Source organism: Scomber scombrus, chromosome 1, assembly GCF_963691925.1.
Source record: "Scomber scombrus chromosome 1, fScoSco1.1, whole genome shotgun sequence".
Taxonomy (NCBI): Eukaryota; Metazoa; Chordata; class Actinopteri; order Scombriformes; family Scombridae; genus Scomber; species Scomber scombrus.
Window position 1 is genome coordinate 8,543,306 of NC_084970.1, and position 27,446 is coordinate 8,570,751.

The window sequence follows — 27,446 nt, forward strand, 5'->3', positions numbered from 1 at the left end:
GTCTCCACCAGAGAAGAAGAAGACAGTAGGGGGAGACCGATTGCTATTTATACCCTGTGTTTTTAGATACAGCCTAAGGTTAATGGTTCATCTGCTGGGTGGGGAAACAGCTGAAAGTCCGAAACCACGAGTTGCAAAAAGTCCTTGAGATAACAGAGAGTAGTGCCTGATCTGTGAACTTTATACTTGCATAATGGCTCTAAATAAAGGCCTCTCTGGCCTGTGTTGTCTCTGTTTATTCAAAACTGTAAATTGTGTGGCAGAAATACAGTACTCTGTGTGTGTGTGTGTGTGTGTGTGTGTGTGTGTGTGTGTGTGTGTGTGTGTGTGTGTGTGTGTGTGTGTGTGTGTGTGTGTACAATGTGAAAAACGTCAAGTGTATACAAGAACTATTTATCTGATTGTAAAGCGGCCAATCTCATTGGATAATGAAATGGTCTTAGAAGGTAAGTTGTGCAAACCATACATTTACAGTGTCTGACCAAAACAGGTTGTGGTTTTAAGCAAAGAAGGCACTCCAATGGTTAACTGGAAACACATATATGGTGCATGTGTCACCTTTCTCAACATAAATCAGACACTAGTGTATCTACACATTCTACATAGCAGCACATCAGTCGCACCTCTGTACAGTGTCTACACAGACAGTGTTCATGGGCTGCAAATGTCCACGGGGTCGTTCAGGGATTCACCTGGCTTTTTCTCTTACACTTGGGGGTGCAACTAGATTATATTTATGTAATGTCTTGACACTCTCTTTGCATAGGTTTGTTTAAGTGTTTCTTTTCATAAGCATAATACTACCATAGCGCTTTGTTTAGATATTAGCGCTGCATGTAGTCTTTCGAAGTCTGATGAATCTTCAGCCATTATTTTTTTTCTTACCTTGCATTTAGTTAGTTTTGAAGCAGTTGCCCTTCTTTCAGAAGATTGTTGAATCTGATTTTAAGTCATTTGGTTACAATGCTGTACGCACATCTAGCGTGCGAGTTGCTTGTCCATTGGTGCCAAGAATTTCCCGAGATCTCTCTTTGGAAGATGCATCCGGAAGAGTTTAATGACAAAGTGGAATACTCCTCGTACCAGGTAATGTGAACAACTGCCACTATCCTGGTTGTTCAGCCATTTGTCATGAAAGCTGGAGGTGATTTTCAAGATAAAGGATGTTGCATGCTAACTGGCCTGATACAAGGGCAAGAATGCTTGATAAACTTTTGCTTTCCTGACTGACAATTGTTTAGCTTTAGTTTGTGAGGCTTGATAGGTCTGCAGAATTCCTGTACCTCATTGGCATGGAGTGAGCCAAAACGTCGCTGTAGATCGGAAGCCTTAAATTGCAAAAGCAGTCTGGCACATTAGACCAGGACAGCTTTCCCACTGGATTCAACAAAAATGTTCTCCAACTCTATAAAAAATATTCTTTGCTTGTTATAGTCTACTACATTTGGACTTAGCTTTACACTGCCTGCCATTATGTTAAAGTGACTCCAGACAATTAATAAATCTGTGAAGGGAAGGTTGCAAAATACCATGGCCACAAACTCTAAAAAGCTCCAAAAACAATGGATCCTACACTTTCCAAACACAATGTTTTGTTAGACTGTCGCTGCTTGGCAAATGCACATGTCTTTCATACTCTGTCCACTTTCTGTCTCCAAGCCCAAGCCTAATGTTACACAGGGGATGTCATCAGATGTGACATTGCACAAGAAAAGCCAAAGAAGACATTGCACAAGAAAAGCCAAAGAAGACATTGCATAATTGTTTTCACAGGCTGTACAGTGCTCATTATTATGGATAGATTAACTTTGACATCATTTCTACAGTGCCTCTTTAACCTTTCTATTTTTAACTTTACACAGGTAATAAAAAGTCAGTAAAACCACTTATCCGCTCATGTTGTCACCTTGAACACATCGCTTAGCATCTGTTTTGAACAGGCTGAATTGTGAAAGATTAATTTGAATACTTGATTATGCATCAGATGTTACTTTTCTGGTTAAACTTGGAACAATTTTAGGCAGCTACAAAATCTACTCAAGTTTCACATAGGACAAACAATGAAAAGCCTAGTAAAATTTATTCAGAAAGATCATGTTTATTGTTCTGCCCGACCACTGAAGGGCAAAATTATTCTCAATGTAAAGACATCCAGTGCTGAGAATAGCAATTTGACCTACCATGGAGGGAGCTTCAGGAAATGTTAGCTTTCCGAAGTTGGAAAAAACAGAGACAAACCTACATTCATCGCACATTTGTAGGGATAAACACATACTTTACACACACTTGTGAACACACACACAGGCAATTTTATTAAAATATTACGCAGTCCATTTGATATACAGAATTAAGTTTGCATAAAAGCTATCATGATTGTTCACTTTAATGCCAAATATTAAAGTAGCTGTGATGTTCTACTAGTGGATCAATACCCTGTGTTTATGGTATAAATGCACTGCATACATCATTGAAAGCAGCAATGCGTAATATGAAATGGAAGCAACATAAATTAATACTTTTCTGATAATAAAAATAAATGTTATGCAGGTAAAGCTATTCTTTTGTTACATTGGTTTTCTCTTTGATGATCACAGATTAGAGGTGAGAGTTCAGCTACAACTCAACTAAGAACTAGCTTTGCTGATCTAGTGATACATATGATCCAGTGTTGATCATGTGTCTGTTCTTTTGCACTGAAGTTGATGTCCAGTGAGGTATTGTGTTACATCGATCACAAAGAATAAGAATGGGGTATTTATTGTACCTGATGATTATAGTGATTGTCATTCATTACATATCCCTGACAGTCATTTTGACTTTCTAGGTGTTCTCATGTGGACTCCTCAGTAAACCACTTCATCACATTGGCTTTGTTCTCCGTCACCCATTTGATGTTAGCTGTGGTCTTCTCTATAGCCTGCTCCAGGGCCAAGGTGGCTGAGCCAAAACCACCATCTAGGTTGTCTTCTTTGAATTTCCTTAGCTGGATGGAGAAACAAAAACAAACACACAAAAACTGAATTTCTGCATTTCTTGTCTTTCTTTTCTGAATAGCTCAGGAGAATTAAGTGTCAGTGTGGTTGTGGCTGCGTGGGCCGCATACCTCCTGCAACTCAAACTCTGTAGAGAATCTCGTTGTGATTCCGCTGACAAGATTAGAGAAAGAAAATGATCCTTTTCCGTACCTAAAACACAAAGAGAGATGCTGTTTCCTTTAATATGTTGTGATATAATGATAAGGGAAATTGGACAATTCCTGCTGTTGATCTCATTTAACATCTTTCTGGAGAACACCAGATAAATGTCAATGTAAACAGGGACATCTGCAAATAAAGGGCAAATAGTGTGGTATTCAGAAAATAGGCCAGAAAGCTTAAAAACAGCTGCAGTGCTTAAAAATTAAAGTTGTCTATTCCTCTTACTACATCTATCATATAAGGACAGGGTTCAAGAAAATAGGTCAGAACGCTTAAAAACAGCTGCAGTGCTTAAAAATTAAAGTTGTCTATTTCTCTTACTACATCTATCATATAAGGACAGGGTTGAAGAAGGGCTTGCACACACAGCAAACTAGATAAGTGAAGGAAATATAGCAGGATGTACACTCAGAGAAGTTGCATCTTTACCAAGTTATCCTCAGTGTTCCTGCCTTTTATGCTCAGTTAAGAGCTGTTGCGGATGCTTTTATTTAATCTTCTCCCAATCCTAAATCATTCCTTGAAAGTACTCACTATTTTTCCAACAAACCCTCATGTTATGAGTTAAGCTGAGCTCTTACTGCTCGTAAATGAAGCTCCATTTTGCTCTGAAGAAGTTCCAGGCCAGCGGCATCCCCACAACATTTCGTGAAATGTACTGGATGGTAGAGGTGGCGTCTTGCTTGCGGATCTTAGTTGGGTCCAGGGTGTACTCCAGATACCTGGCTCATCCAAAATATTTTTTTATAAAGAGATCATTTACAAAACCTATTTTACACATTTATTTCAGGAGAAAAACACCTACACCACATAAAAATGGGGATAGGTTTGTTACCTTATTATTGAGGCAATAATTTGACATTTTGTGAAATCTTATTTGGTTTCTTTCCAAGAGTTCGATGAAAAGATTGACACTGCTCTTATATTCATTAAATTTAAGGCTACAGCTAGCACTGCATTAGCTTAGCTTTGCACAAAGAAGAAGTGGAAACAGCTAGCCTGGCCTGGTCCAAAGGTTACAAAATCTGACTACAGGCACCTCTAAACCTCAAAAATGTAACACTAATTGACACCTTATATCTCGTAAACAACAGGCTGTGGTTTTACCCTGAAGTTGCCAGGCAACCAGCAGAGACTTAGAAATAGTTGAACAGGCAAAGCCACAACTTGTCAATTGTACCTGTTTTTTTACAGATCAAATAAACCAGATTAAACATGTTAATTAGTGACAACCTTTTAGTAATTAGAGTTGCTAAAATGTTGGGATTTTTTTTTTTTAAACCTTTGAACAGAAGCAATCTAGCTGTTCCCAGGCTGTATGCTAAGCTAACCAGCTCCTCGCTGTATCCTTTCAAGTAGCAGACAGATATGAGAATGTGTTGTAAGGATTTTCTCACCTACTCTCGGCAAGAAAGTATTTCCCAAAATGTTGCACCATTGCTTTAAGTCACTGAGCTAAGGTGTGCTCAGAATACAAAGCTAATTTTAAATGCAGCACAAATTCATGCAAAGTCAACAGAAAGACACAAGAAGATGTGATTTAGACAAAGATTCATCGATGCCAGTTGAAAATATTTCAATTGATGATTTCTGTCTCACAATCACACACAGTTAGTGTGTTGCTCGTTTCTCAAGTCATTTCACTATAGGTAAGGCAAACTGTGGAAACACTCCAACACCCGACCTAATGACCTTATGGTACATTTAAGTATGTTACAGGTAGAATTTCAATGGTGTTATACATCATTATACTGTATTGGTTAATGTGCATTGTTTAAAAATTACAGTCTCACTGTCAGTCATTCTACATTCAACTTTCCAATGTATCATGTCATTTTCATTTTTATTAATCAACCCAGTCAGTGTCTTCTTTGAAAAGTAGGAAACAACTGAAACTAATGACCTGTAGCATAGATTAAAAAAATCCCAGATATTTATAAGTGTTGTACACTGGTGGAGTTCATAGAAATACCTTATTCGCAAAACACTGCAAATACTCTCACACATCTTGATGCTGCACGTACCTGTTCAAAAGCCAAGGTGCTTTGGTGCAGGCCAATGCCGACCTGAGCCTGGTAACTTCAGATGCCAAAGTAGCATTCTGGAGCATTCTCCAGGCGAAGTCCCATTCCTCTACACCACCAAAGGCTATGGCATTGCAGTAAACGGTGGTTTTCAAGTTGGGATGGATCCTGGTCAACATCAAGGTCAAAATTGTAGATTTTAGAATGAATACCAAACTAATCTCACTGTGTCAAGAGGGGTCCATGGCACTAATTAACATAATTATTGGTGATGGTACTGTAAGATATTTTGATCACCCACTAATTTTATTTCTTCATCTAAATAACTTAAATGTTCTGCTATTACAAGGTCACTTTTAAATATTTGTATGTATTTCATGACTTCTGAAACTTGATTATTGGTTACTTATTGGAAAACAAGGAATTTAAAATGTATTTTGTTCATCCTATTAGCAGTCGTTTAGCTACATAATGTGAATACAAACACACACACACACACACACACACACACACACACACATACACACACACACACACACACACACACACACACACACACACAGGCTAACTCCTCACACAAATGGCTAGCTGCAGCTAACATCTGTACAGTTGTTTCACTGACTGTTTGGGACAGATTTTTAAATCTTAAATTTTTAAAACACAAAAGAACTAACTTAAAGTTCTCCATACTCACGGATTGTGATGTGGATTTTCCATCCACTGTTTAAACCAGCTTTTTATCAGCTCCCTACAACCTGGCACACCCACACTGCAAGCTACTCCAATAGCGTTGATCTGACTATACCTGAAAGAGGATAACTAATTAGACTTTTGGAAAGGGTAATTGTCCAAATCAATCACACTACTGCACTGAATTAAATTATGTAAACAAATAGTAAGTCATGCTTTTTGCTTTAAAAAAAATTTTTTTTTTAAAACTCTTACTGGTCTGTGTGTCCCGTTGGTACTTTAGTCCAATTCTCTGTAATTGTCTTGAAGTGCTCAAAAAGTGGTTGTATTTGTTTCTTGAAGTATGCCTAAAACAAAAAAGTACACAGTATAATAATAGTTTTTATGTCCTGTCCTCTTACCCTTTATGCATCTCAGTTGGCATCAAAAATGACTATCAGTATTAGTTTCAGTAGTAGCAGTTAACCTGTAAAGCTCCGTAGACCTCAGTGCGATCAAACATTAAGATGTAGTAGTCGAGGCTTCTCAGTGCTGACTCCCAGGGGGTGTAGTCTCTCTCCTTGGACAAATATTTGGTAGTTCTCAGAGCCAGTGTTGTGTTGATTATTTTAGCTCTATACAAAGCAATAACAATAAAAACAAATACAATCAAAAATCTTTCATATTCTGAAGTGTTTAATACTTTAAATACTTATTTTTCCATTACCTTGCTAGGTTGAATGCATCATCAATGATCTGTGCTCTGTTGATGATTGATAAACTCTAAAGGCAAAGACACACATACATTTATACTGTAAATCATATCACAGACAACCAATCTGATGTGTTGAAACAAACAAACCAGCTGAAAAAAAGCCATAATAACTTCTTTTTATAATCATTTTAATCTTTCATTAAACTGCCATGGTGTCTGTAGTCTTAAAAACCATGATCAAAATGAAATTTCAAAGATGAAATTTGCCAAAACCATTGGATTAAACAATTCTAATAAAAACTCTGAAACCATACACGTGCAGTACAAAAAATAGGAGAGCAAGTGAATATTGTTTATGTGTTCATCTTAAAGTGGAGAAACAAACCTGCCACTGCATAGAATGAAGAATATGAGACAGTTGAAAAACAAGCGACTCACCTGATGGTTGGTGTTGAGAAGGGAGATAAGACGATCCCAGTTGTCAGTGTCATAGTTTACCCTGAAATATCCCGATACATTGGTATTCGCCACCACCCACTCCCCTCCTGATGCTCTCATTTCAGTGTTGGTGTCTAGTAAAAAATATGACAGGAAATCAAGGCTGCAAAATATTCACCACATCATTGCTTCTCTAATGTGTGTTTCTTATATAGAATAACTATGACTGTACCTGTCTTTTTAAGGAGCCAATACTGTTGCTGCTCCACACCTGTCTTCATCCATTTAATCGGGACAAACCATGTGTAACTGGACAGAAAAACAAAAAGAGATGATGAGTGACAACACATAATAGTGGCGTTTTTTAAGAACCATACATCAAGAGCTACAATATCAGTCAGCAGTGATTGTTTATTAAAGACATTAATCTAAATGGAGGATATCTTATGTCAGGATGAAACTCTCCGTTTTATCGTACAGTATAAGGTAAAACTGATTCCTACTTGAACTGAGAGGGCCTGTCCACTACCGAGTCAGGATCCAACAGGAAGTGTTTCTGGGTGATACTTCCTGTCCGAGTGTTAATAGTGACCACCGGGAAGCCCATCTGTAGGGTCCAACGGTGCATGATGTCATGGACGGTGTGTGGAATATGCATGCCTGGTGTCTTTTCAACTGCCTGACAAGAAACAGAGGGCAGAAGGAATTTAAGAAGAAGCAAACACCCGTGCAAAACACAGATGTGACTTTGATGTTTTTTTACTAAACCAACCTGTTGGAGATGGTCCCACAAGTCTGTATATACTGTGTTGCCAAAAGCGAATGTATTTAGGTAAGACTGAGAAAAGAAAGCAGTGATGAACAGCAGTTACTATAAATAATTGTTAATGGACTGTCATGTGTAATCAAGAAGATAAAGCTGCATCAGGCAACATGTATTTAAAAAAAACTGTCACAATCAATTGACAGAAACAATTGCACACAGAAAGCCACACAGAAATATGAATAATAATCTTGTGATGTACTCACACACATTCGTCATGTCTTCATGAATTTAGTTTGTTTTGTCATACCCACTCTCTGTCACACATGGGAGTAGTAATTAAATGATGAAGTCTTATAATAGAGTTAATACTCACACTGAGTCCTTTGGCAAAAACAGGCTCGCTGAGAAACTCTGACAGCATCCTGAGCACTGCCGCTCCCTGAAAATAACAAACATAGAAACCACCCGGATTTGGTTGGTTTTAATTTCTCATAACAGCGAAGGATCTTGCATTCAATCCGAGGAAAATATTAAAGCAAGATGTTTCCCTATTGGTTTTTAAAATTCTGTTGTGCAAAGCTGTAAATAATGTATGTCTGTATAAATGTCCCGTATCAGATAGTGTATAAAACTGTGTCAGAGGAGCAAACCTTGCTGTAAGAGATGGTGTTGAACATCTCGCTGATCTGAGAAGGATCATTGACTTCCTCTTCTCGGCGAGACAGTGGGTGAGAGGATGCCAAGGCATCCACAGCAAACACTTTGTGGACATCATACAGAACAATCTGATCTTTCTGCAGCCAAGCAGAGTGATGAATTAGAGCAGGTTTAAACATTATCTATGAGAGGTTAATGATCATGACATTACTCAACTACTGTACGTGTCCATTTATCTGTTGCTCACTCATTTACTTTGAACATACTTTGTTCTCTACCAAAGACACTACAAACACCTGCTACATACAACTAGTCATGACGCTTCACTGTCTTACAATGTTCCAGGTGGGCTCAGCATGGTCAGCTCCCAGGTACTCCACGTATGATGCAAAGCCCTCGTTCAACCACAGATCATTCCACCATCGCATAGTCACCAAGTTGCCAAACCACTAAAAAAAACATGACACGTACAAAATTTGTCCTGCTGTTGTAACCACTAAAGCCTCATGTCATCACAGCACATTCTCAAAGAATTAATGTTTCCATGAACACTGCTGACATCTGACAGTGAACTAAGATTTTGGCCAACATTACCGCTAAAGTCCTAAACCTGAATCATTAGGGGCTTAAAAAGTCCCAACCGCAAGATTTAACATTCCTCACGATGTCAGACTTTAAACACATCTAAAAGGCATCAGGGTTAATTTTTCCCTAGGTGCCATGTTTTTTTTTAGGTTGAATACGATGGCTACATTTTTAAACATCATTGTGTTTTTTACTAAAGAGGAGGAAGACTTTGGTCAGCCTAATTTTGTCAAAAGGAGCTAAAAATGAAAAGTCAGTCTTTTGCACTAATGTCCTACTTATATAACCTTCTATTACAACACACTACAACCTTTTTTGTTTTGATTACTGAGAGTGGGACTGATGTCAAGACAGCAATGCAGCAGAAATTTTGTGGCATACCATGTGTGCCAGTTCATGTGCGATGACAGTTGTAACTCTCTCTTTGTTTCCAGTGGAGGATAGAATGGGGTCATAAAGCAGGGCCGTCTCCCTGTATGTGATCAGACCCCAGTTCTCCATTGCCCCAGCATTGAAGTCAGGCAGAGCTATCTGATCTGGAGAGGACAGAAAAAAAAGTATCACTTTGTTAAGGTTAGAGAAATGTGGTAAGGTTTAAAGTCACTACTTCCTTAAAGTTAGGCTACCTTCATGGTCACGGCTACCGTAATAATTATAAGGTTAAGGTAAGGGGACGAGCATAGTTGTTTTTTTTTAACTGTCCAGACTTGTGGTTGGAAATAGGAAACAAACAGTGGTGTCCTGTGGAAAATTGGCAAATTTATGCTTGGCCAAGGAGAATCAAAGTATTATCAATACACCCGTCTTATGCATGATGCCACCACGATTCTGAGGAAACTGTCCTCCATGGGTAGTCTCTAAGAATTCACAGAAATACTCTATGCCATATTAAATGCATCTACAGTAATGGAATTTGCCTATTGTTTCATTGTTCTACAAACAAGGAAACATAGTTACCCATCCCTGGGTTTAGGGAGTCAGACAGTCATATCCTCTGACCTTGGGTGCCACAGCAACGCTGTGCCACTGATATCAAAGTGACTCCTGCATTCCCCAAAACACCACAGACAATTGCCTTTATTGTCTTAAAGAGAGAGACAATATGTGTCTCTGCCAAGATGATAGCGCAGCCTTTACTGTGACCTCTGGGCCCACGCTTGGCCCTAAATATGAAAAATTCCCTAACAGATAGGCTACATCATCTTAATTGAGCTGCTGCTATGGCCACTGGATGGCATCTGTCACTCAAACGTAACTGTAGCTCACTTTTGGGTCGCTGACATTACAACTTGATGTGTCATTTTTCTTGGGAGGACAGTCTCTCTCAATCTGATCAATTTTCTCTTGACTGGAGAGAATCTCACACCAAGCAGTTTTAAAAAATCAGCAAAGTAACATTAGATTGAATGTCAGATATAATCAACAAGACATTTTTTCCAGATAATAAGGGTAGACTGATAAATCCACCAATCAATGATTGTCCACTACCCTCATGGTGAATTTTCACAGAAGAGGATGATGAGAAAACAAGAAAGGTAAGGTTGACATACTCTGGGATTATGATTTTGGGAAGGAAATTAGATCAATGTTTTGTCTCTATAGAAAAATGATTGTCTCAGCACATTGCTGAGTTGACATACCTGACTTGGAAAGTGGATACGTTGCGTTGTAATAGCGCTCATAAAACTGAAGGATTGGCCCTGTAACGTTGAGAGCATATTCACCCTGATTTTTTTCTATGGCTTTTCTTCGAGCCCAGATTCGGATCTGAAAAAGAAGGAAAAAGCTTTATACTCCACGATTACTTTAAAAACCTCTCTCTCTCTCTCTCTCTCTCTCTCTCTCTCTCTCTCTCTCTCTCTCTCTCTCTCTCTCTCTCTCTCTCTCTCTCTCTCTCTCTCTCTAACGAGTTCATTATTAGAATCAGGTGTGGATGGAGTGACTTCTGACTCGTGTCATCAATAATATTAGTTGTTTGGTCCACTGGTGATCAAGGAATAAATTGAGCTGACCTGAATGTCAATATAGGGAAGAACATTTCTTACCAATAAATTGTTGTGTTGGTTTGACTGAGTGCTAACAAAGTCTGTGACAATAAATGCAAGCACATATGTGGACATCTTCTCTGTGGGCTCAAATGTAGTTACTCTGACAGCCATGCCATCAATGATGGTATCTTTAGTGCCTGTACAGGGAGAGGAGGAATTAGACCATGACACTCTGTTAGCATTAACAGTATCTAGTTGCTGATTTTCTTATTACATGTTGCCCAAGTCATGAATTATTTACAACAAACCTGTCTCACACACAACAGAGACATCTGATAACATAAAACACATCTTCATATTGTTTGCTGTCTGCTCGTAAAGTAACTTTTATGACAAGAATGTTTCATATCTTGTAATATATACATATATATAAACAGTTTTCTCCAGAGATAATTTACAGGACTAAATTCATTTTTTGTTTTGTTTCAAAAACGAACCAATTTCCCTGCCGTTGGACAGGGCCACAGTGTCTTGACTGTGGTAGATGATGATATTAAAGATGGCTTTCATGGCTGGTTCGTCAAAGCAAGGAAAGGTTTTCCTGGCATACGTTGCTTGCATCTGCGAGGTCGCAACAACTCTGCAAAATTTTCCGATTAAACATTAACACACGATAAACATAAATTATAGAAGTCCCAACAACATTGGTGCCATGAAAATTAACTGTAGACTTATTGTCCACCATAAAATGCACGCTGTATCATTGCTTACCTCTTAAAACCATCGTCAACGTATTCACTCCTGTAGAAGCCTTCCAGGTCATCTGCCAGCTCCCCCTGAAATTCAACATAAAGTACATAGGACGCCCCCACAGTTAGTCTACTACTAAGCTGAAGAACTAGATACTCTGTCTTCACCACAAGCCAAGACTTTTGTATAGCAGGCGCAGTGGCTTCACCCAGTCCACTCAGCTTAGCATGGTGTCCATTGATGGTGGTGAGGTTCAGCTTGTTGGAGTGGATGAGGATGAGGTCTGTTTCCTTCTCACATCTGAACACCACCCCTGAATGTCCAGTGAAGATGTACAGGCCATCTATGTTGGGCACCAACCGAGGCCACAGGGTCACATTGTAGGAGACAGGAATGAGGGAGTCTGGAAGTCTGTAGTGGTCCCAGGGGTCCTTTGAGGTGAAGGGGGTGGTGGCGGGTGTAGGCGTGCTAGTGCTGTCAGTTGCTCCATCTCCTGGCTTTCCTCGATTCTTTGCCTTATCGTAAGCAATAGACAGAGCTATAATCGTAGCCAAAGCGCTTGCTGCCAGTACAAGCAGCCCGAGTCCCACATTTTTACTGAGATAGTAGACTTTCCCCATGCCTGATCTAGGAGGTCAGAGCAGGACACTGAGGGGTCTCAGTCTGTGTTTGTCCAGTACAGCAGGTCTCTTCTCTCCTTAGTTAACGGTTGAGCTATTAACATGGCAAAAAACACATGTTCATAATACCTGGAGAAAAATGAGAAGACGGAAAGACTTTGGTCATTTTGTCCACAACTCAGCAGCTCTCTGATTCATGAATGTCAAGTAAAGGTGCATAATCTTTGGTGTTCAAAACTGGCATTGTTGTTTCATTGTTACTATAAATGTGCAACAAGCACAGTAGTATTTAACTACAATTTGCATTACATTTCAGCCATTACTCTTTATTAATTATCAGAAATACAATCTCAACTGGCTTTCATACAGCAATTTATATTACATGCCACCAGAAATGGTACTAAATTTAAAAAACTTTTTTTGTATTTGCTATGTTTAGAGAAATGTAGTTAAGCAAGGAGGATGGGTTACAAACCAAATCAAGAAAAGTCAAAAGGTAATAATTATCAACTCTAACAATGACAAACAATAAAAATAAAGGGAACCACTGTGGGAGAGGAAAGTGCTGCCATTTCAGATCAAACAGTGGTGTTTAATCATTTAATGATGATGTTTCTTCCTACATAATGAAGCTACACATAGCTTATCTTAGCACAAAGACTGGAAACGGGTTTTAGTTTAGTTTTGGCTAAAACTAGCTTAAAAAAAGCCTACTGTCTACTACTAAAGCTACCCAAGTACTAGTTATATGCTGTACAAAACTATTAAAACAACAACTTCAGAATCTGTTTTATTAGTCAAGTATGCAAGCACATACAGAATGTGTCCTAGCGTTAGTAAGGCAATAATAAATAATTAAATAAACAACATTTAAAATGTGAAATCTACTGACAGAATAGAATAATAATAGTTTTGAAATGTGATAAAAACCAAGACTGTACAAAGGAAATATTAACTGTGCTATGGACAAAGAAATAAAGTGTATGAAATACATGAAGGTGAAAAGTGCAAAAATTAAATGTGACGTACAACAAATAAAAGCATAAAACATTTAATGTCTATAACAAAACCAGGAGTTTAACCAGAGGTGGACCATTTTCATGAAGTTTCCAGGTAACCTCTCAGTAATGACTGGGATGCTGGAAAAAAGATTGTTTTTTTAACCTTTGGATAAAGCCAGGCTAGCTGCTCCCTTTTTCCAGTTTTGTGCTAAGCTAAGCTAAAGCTGTCAGCTGAGGCTGTATACTTTATGGCCAGATAATAGCGTGGTATCAATCTTTTCATGTAATTCACAACAAGAACTCAAGTAAGCGTATTGAATAAATCTCTTAAGTATTAACAATACATTTCTGTTAGTTAGTGAATTTGAACAGCCGCTGAATCATATTGTGTTGGGTAGGACATTGGAGACGATTTTCCATTTGGGTGGGGCAAATTTTTGTCATTAAAAAAGCTGATTTCTTTCTTAGTACAGAACAGGATGGATTATGTATTTTCTGAAATGTACTTGAAATATATTGAAAGATACCAGATGGATCTAGAATATGAAGTCAAAAGCTTAAATCCTTGTCCCTATTATTGTTCTTTTCTCTTTTCTCATGCTTGGGGTTATTATTACTGGTATTACAGATTTATTCTTCTTTTTAATATTGTTTTTTCTTTCTTGTCTGTATTTTGTAGTTGGGATTTCCCATTGCACCTTGTCAGTACTTCTACTTTTCTCTCTGAGTCCTGTACTTTTATTAAAATAATAATCAGATAGTAGATAGTAGAGAAGAGAAAGTCACGAGTTTTACAGCTGAGTGTGTTTAGGAGGAAACAGAACATGATAAGTATCCGTTTTGCACAGGCGATAAGAGCAATTTGATTAGAATAAAGATGACTTCAGCAGCGGGACTCTGGTTAATTGTCTTATTTACCAGCAACATTTACAACTGGTATCTCTACAACTGATTTAGATACCAAGTTCATAGACTAGACTATAAATGCTCATATTGATGTAGGGAAGGTTGTAACAGTAAATGAATAAAATGATATGTATTCATTTAATAATGGATCAGCTGTAGTGCCTGCATTTGGTTTGTATCCAAAAAAAACAAAACACTGGCATGAGAATGGTAGGTTAAAACCCTTTTTTTTTTTACCTCACTACTAATAAGAAGTGTATCTATGGTATCTTGTTAGCTTCAAAGCCGCTCAGACTTATAACTAAGATTTTAATCTGCACATGCCAATGCAGCTAAAACATCTTCATGTGACTGCATCAAAATGTACCTGTGACATAATTCTGCTGGCCTTAGCGGGAGATGACAGGTTTCCATTTCACTTTACATTGTAAAAGTAGAAGGCCTTGGATGACACCCTGTTATTTTTGTAGATCCTTATGTTGAATGTTCCCTATCCGAGCAAAACATCTGCACTTTCTTTTCTGTCTGTGAGCATGTGCAGCTGCTTCCTGTGCTACACCATTTAATCATCATAACTGTACATGTGGGAGACTACAGGAAACACCAAGAGTTAGGTAAGTTACGGCATTGTATTTGTCACACAGTACATTAACAGTATCTATTATATATTATTCATCTGTTACTACTCATTATATTGGTTTGAGTGTTGAAGAACTTATCAATGTTGAGTAAAAGAAGTCCTCCTTGACCTTGCACCTTGATCAAAGTTCAATACTTTTGGCAACAGATTCACCTCCATGACAAATAAGCCAACTTTATCAGCTTATGAAGACAGTGAGCTGTCGTTGAAAGTCCACTACTCACGTTCCTAATGATGGTTTTATAACATTTGTAACTGCAGACCTGATACCTGAAAGCCGTGACCTTTTCTTTACAACTAATGTTCTCATCTACATTCATAAATGGTAGTAAGTAATTAAAGACGGGACATGCTTTTGGGATTTTCCACTAAGACATTGAGTCAGGAGTTGTAATTAAAAAGATTTTGGTCAGAAGGTGCAAACACGATTTGTGTTTTATTTAACTTGGCTTTACTTTCTCATTGTTTGAGTACATATGGATCACACTGCAAATTGCAAAATCAATCCTTTTCCCCCTGTTCCCCTTCCAATATGATTTTTATTCTGACCTTATTAAAAATGAATATGTAGAACGGTAATGAAGTAGTGACTCTTCCCTTTGCTATAAATTCAGCTTGCCCTTTTGACAATTCTGACAAAAATACAAAAATAACTACAGAAATAACTATAAAGCATTGTTATTATACCAAATAAGGAAATATTTCAGGAGTTTTGAGCTATGCCTGAACATGTATTTCTTTGGTTTGCAAAAGAGTCATTCATAGATAAATCTAGCCAATGTAACAATGTAAGTGACATTATTTTGGCTCTATTCCAAGGCTGTTGTGCAAATTCCAGTAAGATAAATTCCAATGAACCAAGGTGAGATCAAAGAACTGTAGACACATAACTGCAGATGAGGAGAATATAAAAATCCATTGAACTGAAATATGTTTTTTACTGCTAATGTCACCCAGAAACAGAAGTAATGTGTCGTTTTCTATAGCGGAGTTCTGAAAAATATCATCAGTCCAAATTCATTTTTTAAAAGCAAAGTCAGAAAAGTCGGAGAGTATCAAGGTGATAAAACAATGCACAGTAGCTGTTCACTAAGAAAACAATTAGCGATCTCCAGGACATCAAACAGGAGATTATTGTTACAGATGGTAAATCAACAACTCTTTATACGTTGTAATGGTCATTTAGAACACTTTTATGATAGTTAAAGGTTTACTTTGTTCCAAGTTTATGTCACCTGACAGCTACTAGCTACACCCAGTTTATAACAGCTTGTTAAGAATCTGCTGTTAGATTTAATGTTTTGGATTTTCATGATGGCAGCAATTATTGTGATAACAGTACAAAGTTCTAATGCTGAATTATCATCATGTAAATCTGAATTCCTACTAGCTCTAACCAGTATTGTTATTGCAGCGTGTTTTCTTCCTGCAGCAGCAGATAAGACAATCAAACCACAAAATCAGGCAACTTATTCAATAAATCAAGTGAGGTGCGGCAATTTCAAGGCTCAACTGTCATTTTTGTTATGAAGAAAGACAAGAAGGCTGAAAAGATTAGAGTCTTTCAAGGCACTAAAAAACAACAGTGACTGCTATGGGAACCCTACACCAGGTAAAGAAACATCTGGAACTGATGCGTTTGAATCTGATTAAACTCTCAGCAGACTGAGACCACACAAATGTAGACATTCTGGGATCCCTCTTTAATATGAAACATGCCCCTCAGTCACCGCTCTGCCTCTGCCACGCGATGCCTGAAAGATGTTTGTGTTCTTCAGTTAGTAATGATCTGTGTGTACTCAAATAACTGGTAAACATCACTGTTATGTTCAACTTCAATTTTCAAATGTTTTTCTTTATATTTTATAATTATTTCTTCAAATAATAGTTTACACTTTAAGATTTACAGCATATGTTTATTAGGAAGTGTGTGATGAATATTGAAAGTCAACTTAGCTAAAGGTTAACAATTATTATGTCATTGTTTTTGAGGGTTAAACAGTGTGTAAACTCAGTAAGAATAACGAGAGAGTAGTGGAAATGAATCAGCATCTTTTTAAAGATAAATGTTTCTAATGTCCTACATTTCCCCTCCAGGTTGACTCACAAGCACGTTTCCCAGCAGTGCAGGCAGATAGTTGGATCATATTGTGGTTGGGAATGTTTATCTTGGGGAGGGTAAAAAATTACAACAAATCTGTCTCATAGTGTGATTTTAATAGACTATCTTTGCTTTTCCCCTGCAAGTTCTGGTCATTCTTGCTGGTCAAAAACAATGCATGAACTCCTATTTGTAATCAAATGCTCTGCACAATACACACAGCGCACATACAAACTGTATTATACTTGTACATTTCTCTGTAAATCAGTGGTAGCATATAAATATGTTAAAATAGGAGAAATAGCAGTTGTCCTCCCTTTGTGTGTAGCTGTACTAATGATGACATCTGGGAATGAGTAAAACCTTATTACTGCAAGTCTCAATTTAGCCAATATGGAAAAAACACATAATCAGTATGACACACACACACATTTCGTTCAGATCCCGTGCCTCTATGTCATTTGCTATTTCAACCAGATTCCATGTTGGGTGGAAAAGTTCATCTTATCTCATATGTGAAGGTAACCTGTACATACATTTTTGCATTATCATTCTACCTGCACACATGAACCTGTGACCTGTACTACCACAACCTTGCGGTCTCAGCTGCACCCTGCCAAGATAAGCTTTCACCAGCTGTGGGAGCTGCATAGTTTACATCCAGTACAGCTCACACTGGATGTTGACAGACAACCAGTCAATGCAAAGCAAAGCCAAGAAGTCAATCTGGGATTTTAAATATGTAATTAATTGTTTTCTGTGTTCATAACTGTATTGTGTATAAGTGTTATTAACCGTTTGCGTACCACTGAAAGACCGGTTTGTAGCTTCGCTTTATGTCGTTTTTTGTGGACATATTCTGTCTAGACTGTATTCACGCACCAGTTGTGGACAGTCACATATAAATCTTTGTTTTAAAGTGATACTTGGGTGCTTCTTATATCAAGCGACAGCAAAGTTGAGAGAGAAAACACTGTGGCACAACAATTGCAGCCTTTAGTTGTGGAAACAAACTATGTGGAAATGTTAAGTCTGTTAGCATTATTGAAGGCTGTAAATCGATCAGCATGCCCCAGGCTTTTCTCTCTGAGGTGTAAATCTTTTTGGTTTGGTTGCAGACTAATTCTGAGAAACCTTCTTTGGCATTAAAAATGTTGCAAAACACTGCGCCAGATGCCAAAAGCAGTAAAGCTTATGGTACAGGCGACAGCAGAACAATTTCAGTGGAGAAAAAAGAAGTAACCTGCAACAAAAAGAGCGATTTGGCATGTAAATTAAACCGCCAAACACAGGAAAAGCAGTACATACCAAACTCAGTATAGCAGGATGTCCACTGCAAGCCCAGATTTAAGTCTGCACGAGACGCACAAGTTGTAGTTAGAATGATCCAGGCTGATGTGAAACACTCACGGACTGCATCTGTGTGGAGTGGAGGTGGGAGGGTGGTGTGAGTTACCACAGGTTTTCCTGGAGATGTAGGGAGGGAACAAGTCCCTTAAATTAAAAGGAAAAAAAATAACTAAATTTGTGTTAAGGAGGGCTGAAAGAATGTGCCTATATCAACAAGGCTGATAACTCAGTGTTGAAGAGGAAAGATCTTTGGATCCTTTCCTGGCACAGAGTGTTCTAACTGGTTTAATGCATGTTTCACATGATGCTGTCTGAACGCAGCCTGGTGACTCAGATAACCTGCTAAACCAGGCTGTTTTGCGATTTATCCTTTGCAAGGAATGTCTGACACAGAGACACGTCTCCCTTCTATAGAAGCTTGACACGATTTCGTGGTTTTCACAGCATCAGCTGAGGATGACAAATCTGATTCTATCTGAAAACCACACACAGTCCGTAAGACACAAACACACTTTATACAAACACTTACAGACCCAAAAAAAAGGGGTCAAAGTTTTCTGCATCAGATGTTGGCAGGAACGTACCACAGCATTAAAACTTGGCAAGAACTAAACATAATTTACATTTGATGTATGAAGCACAATCTGCACCCAGGAGGACAATTAATATCATTCACAAATCCCACAGACGTCAGAAACACTATATTAGAGAGATGGGAAAACAAATTGTGAAATGAGCCAAGCACATGTGAGATTATTCAAGTTTGAATTCACAAACATTTGGAACAGGATATAAAGATGTGTCTGAGTAATTACAACCCGACACAGAAGCCAAACGATCATATATCAGCGAACTCTGTCTAAAAGCTCCACTTGACAGGAGGGAATGTATTCAAACTGGCGGGACAACTGGTGATGAATGTCAGATATTTGGAAGAGTCGTACAGGAAAATGTGCGCTGAGCCAACACTTCTCATCTTTCTTTAGGAAAGTAGGAACTAAACCGGCGGGGGAAGAAAAAGAAGGAAAGAAAACATACAATCGCAGAAAATACATATATTAATATCGCACTTGATGCTTTATAGAATCGAACTTTAGATAATTGTGCAAATCCTTCAACTGGAGTCATCTGTAACAAGTACACAGTAGAACTCAAAAATAATCCGCAGCTTATCTCCCATACACGTGAAAAGATTGGAATTAGGGGGGGGGGGGGGGAACAAAGCTGCGGTGATTTTCTGTAGTACATATATAAAAACGGTTTACTCTGTATTAACAACAGAGCTGAAAGGAGGAGGAGGGTGGGGGAGAGGGTTGGGGGAGTTGCAGGGAAGAAAAAAAAGAGGCCGTCAGTAGTACATCAGCTCCTGCAGAGCTCAGCTGGGATGCTTGTTCAGAACGGGGATAGGCTCGGCACTTTGATATTGATGTCTCCAATGTTGATGTTGCGGGGAATCTCGGGCAGGTTCATGTTCTTCACGGCGGAGACAGCGCGAGCGGGGGCTGCCGACAGACCTCCCTGTCCAAACAGGAGCACAAGGAAAACAACTTTAAAGCCACCGCGTGTGGAATTCTGATGTAGTTAAAGCACCTCACAATACTGGCATTAGTTTTTATGCATAGAGAAAACTCATAGAAAATAATAACTGTAGTCATTTAAGAAGTCTTGACAGTGTTTTTCCATGTTTAACCCATTTATTACACACAGTATCATGTATAGTAGAGGTCATTAATAGGTGGACTTCGATCCGGACCCGGACCTGTAACTGATTAAATATTGAAGATTGTTAAAGTGTTTCTATTTTAACGGGCGCAGCTTCTCCAGCTATTACGGTAAAAGTGGAGCAGCCCTCAGAACCTCACACACCACTGTGCATAGCCAATCGTCTCACGTGACACTAATCAACCAATCAAATCCGTGCATTTGGACATGCGGAGAAACTCCACTGTGAGTGAGATACACACGGAGAAGAAAATGTGTTGAGGTGTTTTGTTATAAAGTTATTAAATGTGAAATTAAGTTCATGGTTTAAGCTAGTTATGCTTAAGTAAAGAGGGCTTCTTTTTTTATTTTTCTGAAACTAAGCACTTTAAGAATCAGAATCAAAAGCTTTCTGTATGATGTTCCAGATCTTCACTTGAGGAAATGTTCACAAGTTGGACCTCAGTGAATTTTAACTGAATACCTCTGATGTATAGCATCATCTTTGTTTGATATTACACAACACATCATGTCTGTGCAGTGAGAAAAACTATCTGAAATGTACTTCTTCCATTACAGCAATATCTTGCCAACATTTTCACATGTTGAGAGATTTTTAAAACAAAGGCTTCCTTTTCAGTGCATGTTATGAAATTTGGAGAGGTTTTCTTTTGTCATAACCAATCATTAGTGAGTTTAATTGGAAGCAGCTGTAAGAGCAGTTAACTACAGAAATATGTTATTGCTATTTCTCTAAGTGGGTTTACAACAACTAGTACAGCTGCATCGCTCTCATTCAGGCTCGTTGCCATATCTCTGTCTGTTTTTCATGAATGTAGCTAGCTCCATTCTTAGCCACACCTATTAAACTCTGATTGGGGGGGAAATGGCCATCAATGGCACCAAAACCAGATGTATTTGAATCACTGAACAAATATGAAATGTGAGTGGTCAGTAGGAAGTCTGGATCCGGGGTCACAGTGTCAGTGACCTTTAATGTGATGGATGATCTCTTTAATTCTGAAAGTTGATTTTATAAGTAAAGTAAATGATGCAGTGGCTGCCAGGAAGGCAAAAGAAACACTATCGAAAAACTCATGTTACGCATTAGAGAACAGTCAATATTAATGGAAAGTCTACACTGTTTCAGGCTTTTGGGCAAAGACCCCGACATCTTGCTTTAACGTGGGTAGCAGAATCTGACCTCTGACTTCTCCATCCGGTTCTGCACCTCCACCTGAGCTACGATCTCATTCATGTTGGTCTCCAGCACCATTCCTCCCATCACCACCTCCTGCAAGATATAATGGACCTGCAGACAAAGTTCAATACAGCAATTAATAAACAGTAACAGTCATTACAAGTCTCTGTGCAAGCCTGTTGTGACTTACAGTAACATTTAGGAGACAGTGCCAAATGCAAAAGAAAATTGTGCATGGTGTCTAAACTAGAATAAATAAAAAACACAAACTGGAATGCACAACATGCTGTACTGGTTGTGACAAATGGCAGCCAGATGCATCTGTTTGAAGCTGTGTGAGGTCCAAAAACTGCCCCGTTTAGCAACTCACCTTATCTGTTGTTTCTTAATACAGTTGAAGTTGTAAGTTTCTTTCCCCCTTACGCACATTTTTTAAACACTACACAGATTTCATGTTGAATCATAGTTTTGTGAAGTCAGTTAAAATGTCTACTTGTACATAACACAATTCATTTTTGCAAACAATTGTTTTCAGACTGACTATTTCACTTATAATTCACTATATCACAACACCACAGGGTCAGAAGTTTACATACACTAAGTTGACTGCGCCTTTAATTAGCTTGCTAAATGTCAGAAAATGATATCATGGCTTTAGAAGTTTCTAAAGGGGTAATTGACATCATTTGAGTCAGTTGGAGATGTTCCTGTGGATGTATTTTAAAGCATACTTTCAAACCCAGTACCTCTTTGCTTGACATCATAGAAAAATCAAAAGAAATCAGCCGAGACCTTGCAAAGAAAATTGCTGACTTCCACAAGTCTGGGAGCAATTTCAAAACGCCAGAAGGTATCACGTTCATCTGTCCAAACAATAGTACGGAAGTATCAAGACTATGAAAGCATGCGGCCGTCACACCACTCAGGAAGGAGGCGCGTTCTGTCTCCTAGAGAAGAACGTACTTGGGCACGGAAAGTGCAAATCAATCCCAGAACAATAATAAAGGAACTTGTGATGATCCTGGAGGAAAAGTTTCTATATCCACAGTAAAATGACTCTTATATTAGCATAATTCATAAGCCATAAAAGCAAAAATCTTACTGAAGGAGGGACTGGTGCATTTCACGAAATAGATGGCATCATCAGGAAGGGGCAGAGCTGAAATTGTGTGTCCGAGCATGGAGGCCTACAAACCTGGCTGAGTTCTACCGGCTCTGTTAGGAGGCCAAAATTCCAGCAACCTACTACGAGGAGCTTGTGGAAGGCCGCCTGAAATGTTTGACCCAAGTTAAACAATTTACAGGCAATGCTACCAAATACTAACTAAGTATAAGTAAATGTCTAGTACACTGGGAATGTGATGAAACTTGAGATAAAAGCTGAAATAAATCATTCTACATGTCACACTCTTAAAATAAAGCAGTGATCCAAACTGACTGAAGACAGGGCATGTTTACTAGCATTAAATGCCAGGAAATGTTAAAAACTGTGAGTAAACTTCTGACTTCAGCTGTAATTACTGGTTTCAAAGAGGTGAGAGAAGAAAAAAGTGTAATGTCAGAAAGTCCGTCTCTCTCTCTCTCTCTCTCTGGAATGTGGCGCTCACTCACGCCTCATTAGGAGACTGTTTCAATTTCACTTTTAGATGTTTCACTTTCAATTTCACGTTTAGCTTTGTGAATTCCTGTGGGCACTGGGCAGAATATATTTCAGGGGAACATGAGACTGTGTTCAGTTGCAGTTTCACTTTGAGGTTGATGATAATACACTGGAGAAAAAAAATCACGCCTAGCACAGCTTTGACAGTAACAGGCTGCATTTTGGCTGCATTATGTGACTTGAGGCAAAGACATAATAACCCCATTAAAACTGGTGACACAGCCTTAGTCTGTAATTTAATATTATACACATGTCTATGATATAAAGTCTGCTTTCAAAAACAACACTAACCACCCACTGAACCTTGCATAACTATAAGAATTACACTTTTACTGTGCTAAGTTTTTGTTGTCCAGCTTCAAGTTTCATCTTTCGAACATTCCTCAGGCCAAACCCCACTGCGCCACATGACGTCAGTTTCCTGCTGCGAAAATTCAATCAAGATGGTCGTGGACGTGTCTGATTAGTCTCCAGCAACACTGGTAGCTGAGCTCCTGGGAGGAAAAAGGAGTCATGAGCAATTTAGAAGTCCTACTAAAAAGATCCTGCGAGTCCAACATTTCTAAATGCAATTTTTTGAAGCAGTTAACTGAAAGATATCTGTAAAAACCTTCAACATGTTTTGTTTGTATAATCATCCCTTTGACAGGTGCTCACTTCAACACACACTTCTGAGTTGAAATGTCAGGATAAAAAAACTGCAGGATTACTCTTTCATGATCTCATTAATGATATCAGTAGTTCTGTTTAATATATACTATTGGGAAAAACAGCTGTTTCATGAGTGTAGAATCATGGGACCACAACAGCTGTTTGTGGACAGGCAAACACACACACCCCATTAGTTTGGGGTCATGTCGACCTCTCATCACATACAGCACGTACAGTAAACATAATGGAATAAACATGGATTTAAATGTCATCTCCACACTCATCAGAGAAGCTCAACTATCCATTCAATCGACACATAATAAGCTCAAGACACTATTCAAATGCTGGTGAAATATGCAAGCAGATGGTAGATTTGTGTCACTCACCAGCCAAAAACAATGGTAGCCTTTTGAGTTGCTGATAAAATTTAAACATTCACCAGCAGTTTGGGCACTAAAAAAAAACCCTTTTTGAACCCTGCGAGGTCAACTTTTGTCTAACCTTGTCCATGTGAAAGATCAGGTCCAGTTCACAGACGTTCTCGAAACATTTATCCAACGTTTCCACAAACACCTGGGATCAAAAGAAGGACGCAAACGGTCAAACATTTACAAGTAGAAACAAGGGATTAACAGCAATGGTATTTAAAACATGGATGAAACAGTTCTTGTACTCTACGATGATCGTGGTCCAAACAACTTATTTTAACTTTAAGCATTCTTACTATAGTTGATGTGCTGGTTTGTTCAGTACAAAACATTTTGAGAAGTCTATGCAGTGTGACTCAGTGATATCTAAGGAATAGGCTGACTGAAATGCCAGTCACATCTATTCCAATTAATTAGATTCTTGACATTTCAATAGGTGCTTTTGCATTTGTTATTCCACCTATCATAATTCTCTGTGACTGCTAGTACAGAACTGTACTGATAATTATCTAAGTTAATAAATGTATTAACCTTATAATGATATTGCTTAACATTTGAGGACACTGATTCTTGTCTCATGTGTGCTGCCTCAAGTACATAAACATTACCCCACAGGGATAATAAAGATGTAAAGTCATATTTTTGCACTGATAAAAAGTATGTGCATCAGCATGTTCATATGATAACTTTGATAAACTGTCTATAAAGCTTGTATCTGTGATATCAGGCTTCCCTCATTCACTTTGTGTCATTACATGGCTGTATTAGAAATTTGACACTAGAATACGCTGATCAAACATATTTTAATGTAGCGCAGCCTTGGTAAGAAAACAAAAGGAGGGACATTTCAATAAAGTAGCAGCTGACCTGGATCAGGTCCAGAATGCCGAGCTCACTCTCAGACGAGTCCACACAGAAGACAAAGTAGAGGGTGGCGTAGTGTCTGTAAATCAGCTTGTAGTCAGAGCCACCGATGAGACTGAAAGCAGATCAAAATACAATTTGAGAGGGAAATGTTTGTTGTGTGTGAAAAGATAACAAATGTCGACATGGTCAGTGAAATATATACATGCTATCAGTTTGATTTATGTGTATAAATAAATTGATTGAGAAAAGATAAAAACAGTGGTCAAGACCAAGTCCTCTTTTGTAGGTTTGGCTCCATCTAATGGTTAAAGTGGTGTTACTGCATGTGTGGTCAGCTGCTGTCTTATCTTCATGTGACTTCATGTGACATCAAGCTGAACAGCAAAATCCCACAAAAGCAGCTCAGGGTTTATAAGAGTCAGTCACTTTTTGGTTCTTTTGTCTGTCTTTTATTCTCTAAACTATTACTCGAATATAATAACATATCATAACTCCGATTGGAAGTCTGCCATACATTCTTTAATACATGAAAAACTCATAGTTAGCTGTCACAGCATAAACCAACCCAGTTTAGTTGATGCAGTTTGTCCAAACAGCGGTGCCTCACTCACACCTCGTCTTTTTACTAGTACATATACACACTTAGTTCTTCAAGTGCGTCATAGCAAACAGCACTACTTGCCTTCCACCCTCCAAGAAGTTGCAGACATTGTCATCTCTCTTCGATACCAAATGAAACGTCTCCCGAATGATCTGCTGCTGCATGTCCTCCGCCTGCAAGAAAACATGGTATCTACTTAAGTGATAGCCGTTCAGTCTGGTTTATACATCTATCCTGCAGGTAACCAGTGTAGCACCTCTACATTGGTTATCTGTATGTTCTAGAGTTGATTTTAAAATCTTAATGATTACTTTTAATCATGTTTAGCCCTTGATTATCTCACTGATTTATTAACCTCTTACAAGACTGAATGCATCCTGAGATCCTCCAGCAGAGGTCTGTTAGTAATTCTGAGGTCAAGGATAAAAAACAGAGGTGACTGAGCCTTTGGAGTAGAGCCAGACTGATATATCGGTCAGCCAATATTGCCCTGGTCTGATATACACCAATATTTTTTTTAAGTAATGTAGGTAGCATTTTATGTATATTTGAACTTAATTCAAGTTTATTATATATGTACATATGTTTGTGTTGTATGCGTTTTATTATTTCATTGTTTATAATTATTGTATTCCCAGTGAAGTTTACTGTTTCAGTGCACTGATGTCATTTTATACAATAACGTTTATAGTTATGTAGTATATATTTTGTGTGTTTGATAACCACATTGCAAAAAAATGTGTGTTTTATGTTATATTTTGTATATAATAATCAGCCGATATGTAGATATTGGATTTTTTTTTTTTTACTCCCCAATATCGGTGTTGGCATCGGCCCCAACAATCCTGCTTTTGAGTCAGCACCCCGTGACTCTCGAACAACCTGCCAGAGGAGATCAGTCAGGCTAGCTATGTTTGTTCTTTTAAATCTCGCTTTAAAACGCACTTTATCCGGACTGCTTTCTCTTGAATCAGTTATTCTTCTGTTTTTACTATTTTCTACTGTGTTTTAATCATTCATACCTCTATTGTTATTATTACTGAATCAATTCTACATGTATTTATTATTTATCTGATTGGTCATTTCTCTTGTTTTATGTCTTTGTAAAGCACTTTGTAACTTTGTATTATTATAACTCAAGTCATTATTATCATTACATGTTGTCCCATTTGATTTCTAACTGGGTAACTTAAGTTCAGCATAAGACCCTTGTTACACTACACAAAGTATAACGTAATCTCAGTTTGAAAGTGGTCGTTTTAATACAGTCTTAAAAGAAGTTAGTAATGATGTTTGCTTCAGCAGGAGGAACTGAAACTAAACAGATGGCAGTTCATTAAGCTGCAGGCTAGCATTAGATAAGCTACTAATGTTTTGAACAGAAAACACCCAAACATACTTACAAAATACTGATAGAACCGGATGAGGCGCGGTTTCCCGTGGTTGTTAAATATTAAGATGGCTTTAATCATCTCTACTGTGTCTCGTTATCAAAGCACAAAAAGAAATAAGGGTTCAATGTTATTATTTGGACTGTTAAGATGACATTAGCTTTAGTGCTAAACGGCCTCTCAGCTGTCCGGATGAGTTAAATTGTTACATCCGGTTGTGTGTCTTCACATTCAGCAGTCGACCTGTAACAAACACCATCACTTTCGTTCCGGGTAGGTTACTGAGAAATAAGTAGTATTGGTTCTTCATTCAAATATAGATTAAAATCTCCTCTCTCTGTTGTGTGGTACATTATTATTTATTATTGTATCATTCTTATATTGTTGTGTGAGAGTGTATATTTCTGCCTACTTTCAGCTACAGAAAACATTCAAATATCAAAACGATCAGCTTTTATATTTTTATAGCCTATAATTACATTTACGTACTTAATTATTAATTTAAAGTATACATTTATAATGGAGAGTCTGCGGGAGGA

The 27,446-nt window shown here is 38.1% G+C and overlaps 2 protein-coding genes across 2 annotated transcripts; both read right to left on the reverse strand.

Moving 5' to 3' along the window:
• Nucleotides 1–2,098: 2,098 nt before the first annotated feature.
• LOC133981116 (aminopeptidase N-like) lies at nucleotides 2,099–18,494 on the reverse strand. The gene is made up of 21 exons (XM_062420004.1): nucleotides 18,366–18,494; nucleotides 11,811–12,538; nucleotides 11,537–11,679; nucleotides 11,097–11,236; nucleotides 10,692–10,818; nucleotides 9,433–9,587; nucleotides 8,802–8,915; nucleotides 8,460–8,603; nucleotides 8,183–8,248; nucleotides 7,816–7,881; nucleotides 7,547–7,722; nucleotides 7,276–7,352; nucleotides 7,044–7,177; nucleotides 6,618–6,673; nucleotides 6,378–6,525; nucleotides 6,167–6,258; nucleotides 5,916–6,026; nucleotides 5,222–5,389; nucleotides 3,779–3,919; nucleotides 3,104–3,185; nucleotides 2,099–2,983 (listed from the first exon to the last, which is right to left on the reverse strand). The coding sequence occupies exons 2-21, from the start codon at nucleotides 12,407–12,409 to the stop codon at nucleotides 2,831–2,833; spliced, it is 2,892 nt and encodes a 963-aa protein (XP_062275988.1). The 5' UTR covers nucleotides 12,410–12,538; nucleotides 18,366–18,494; the 3' UTR covers nucleotides 2,099–2,830.
• ap3s2 (adaptor related protein complex 3 subunit sigma 2) lies at nucleotides 17,155–27,084 on the reverse strand. Its single transcript, XM_062420009.1, has 6 exons — nucleotides 26,920–27,084; nucleotides 25,598–25,689; nucleotides 24,916–25,027; nucleotides 24,122–24,193; nucleotides 21,313–21,420; nucleotides 17,155–19,925 (listed from the first exon to the last, which is right to left on the reverse strand). Exons 1-6 carry the CDS (start codon nucleotides 26,986–26,988, stop codon nucleotides 19,800–19,802), a joined length of 579 nt encoding a protein of 192 aa, XP_062275993.1. The 5' UTR covers nucleotides 26,989–27,084; the 3' UTR covers nucleotides 17,155–19,799.
• Nucleotides 27,085–27,446: the final 362 nt, after the last annotated feature.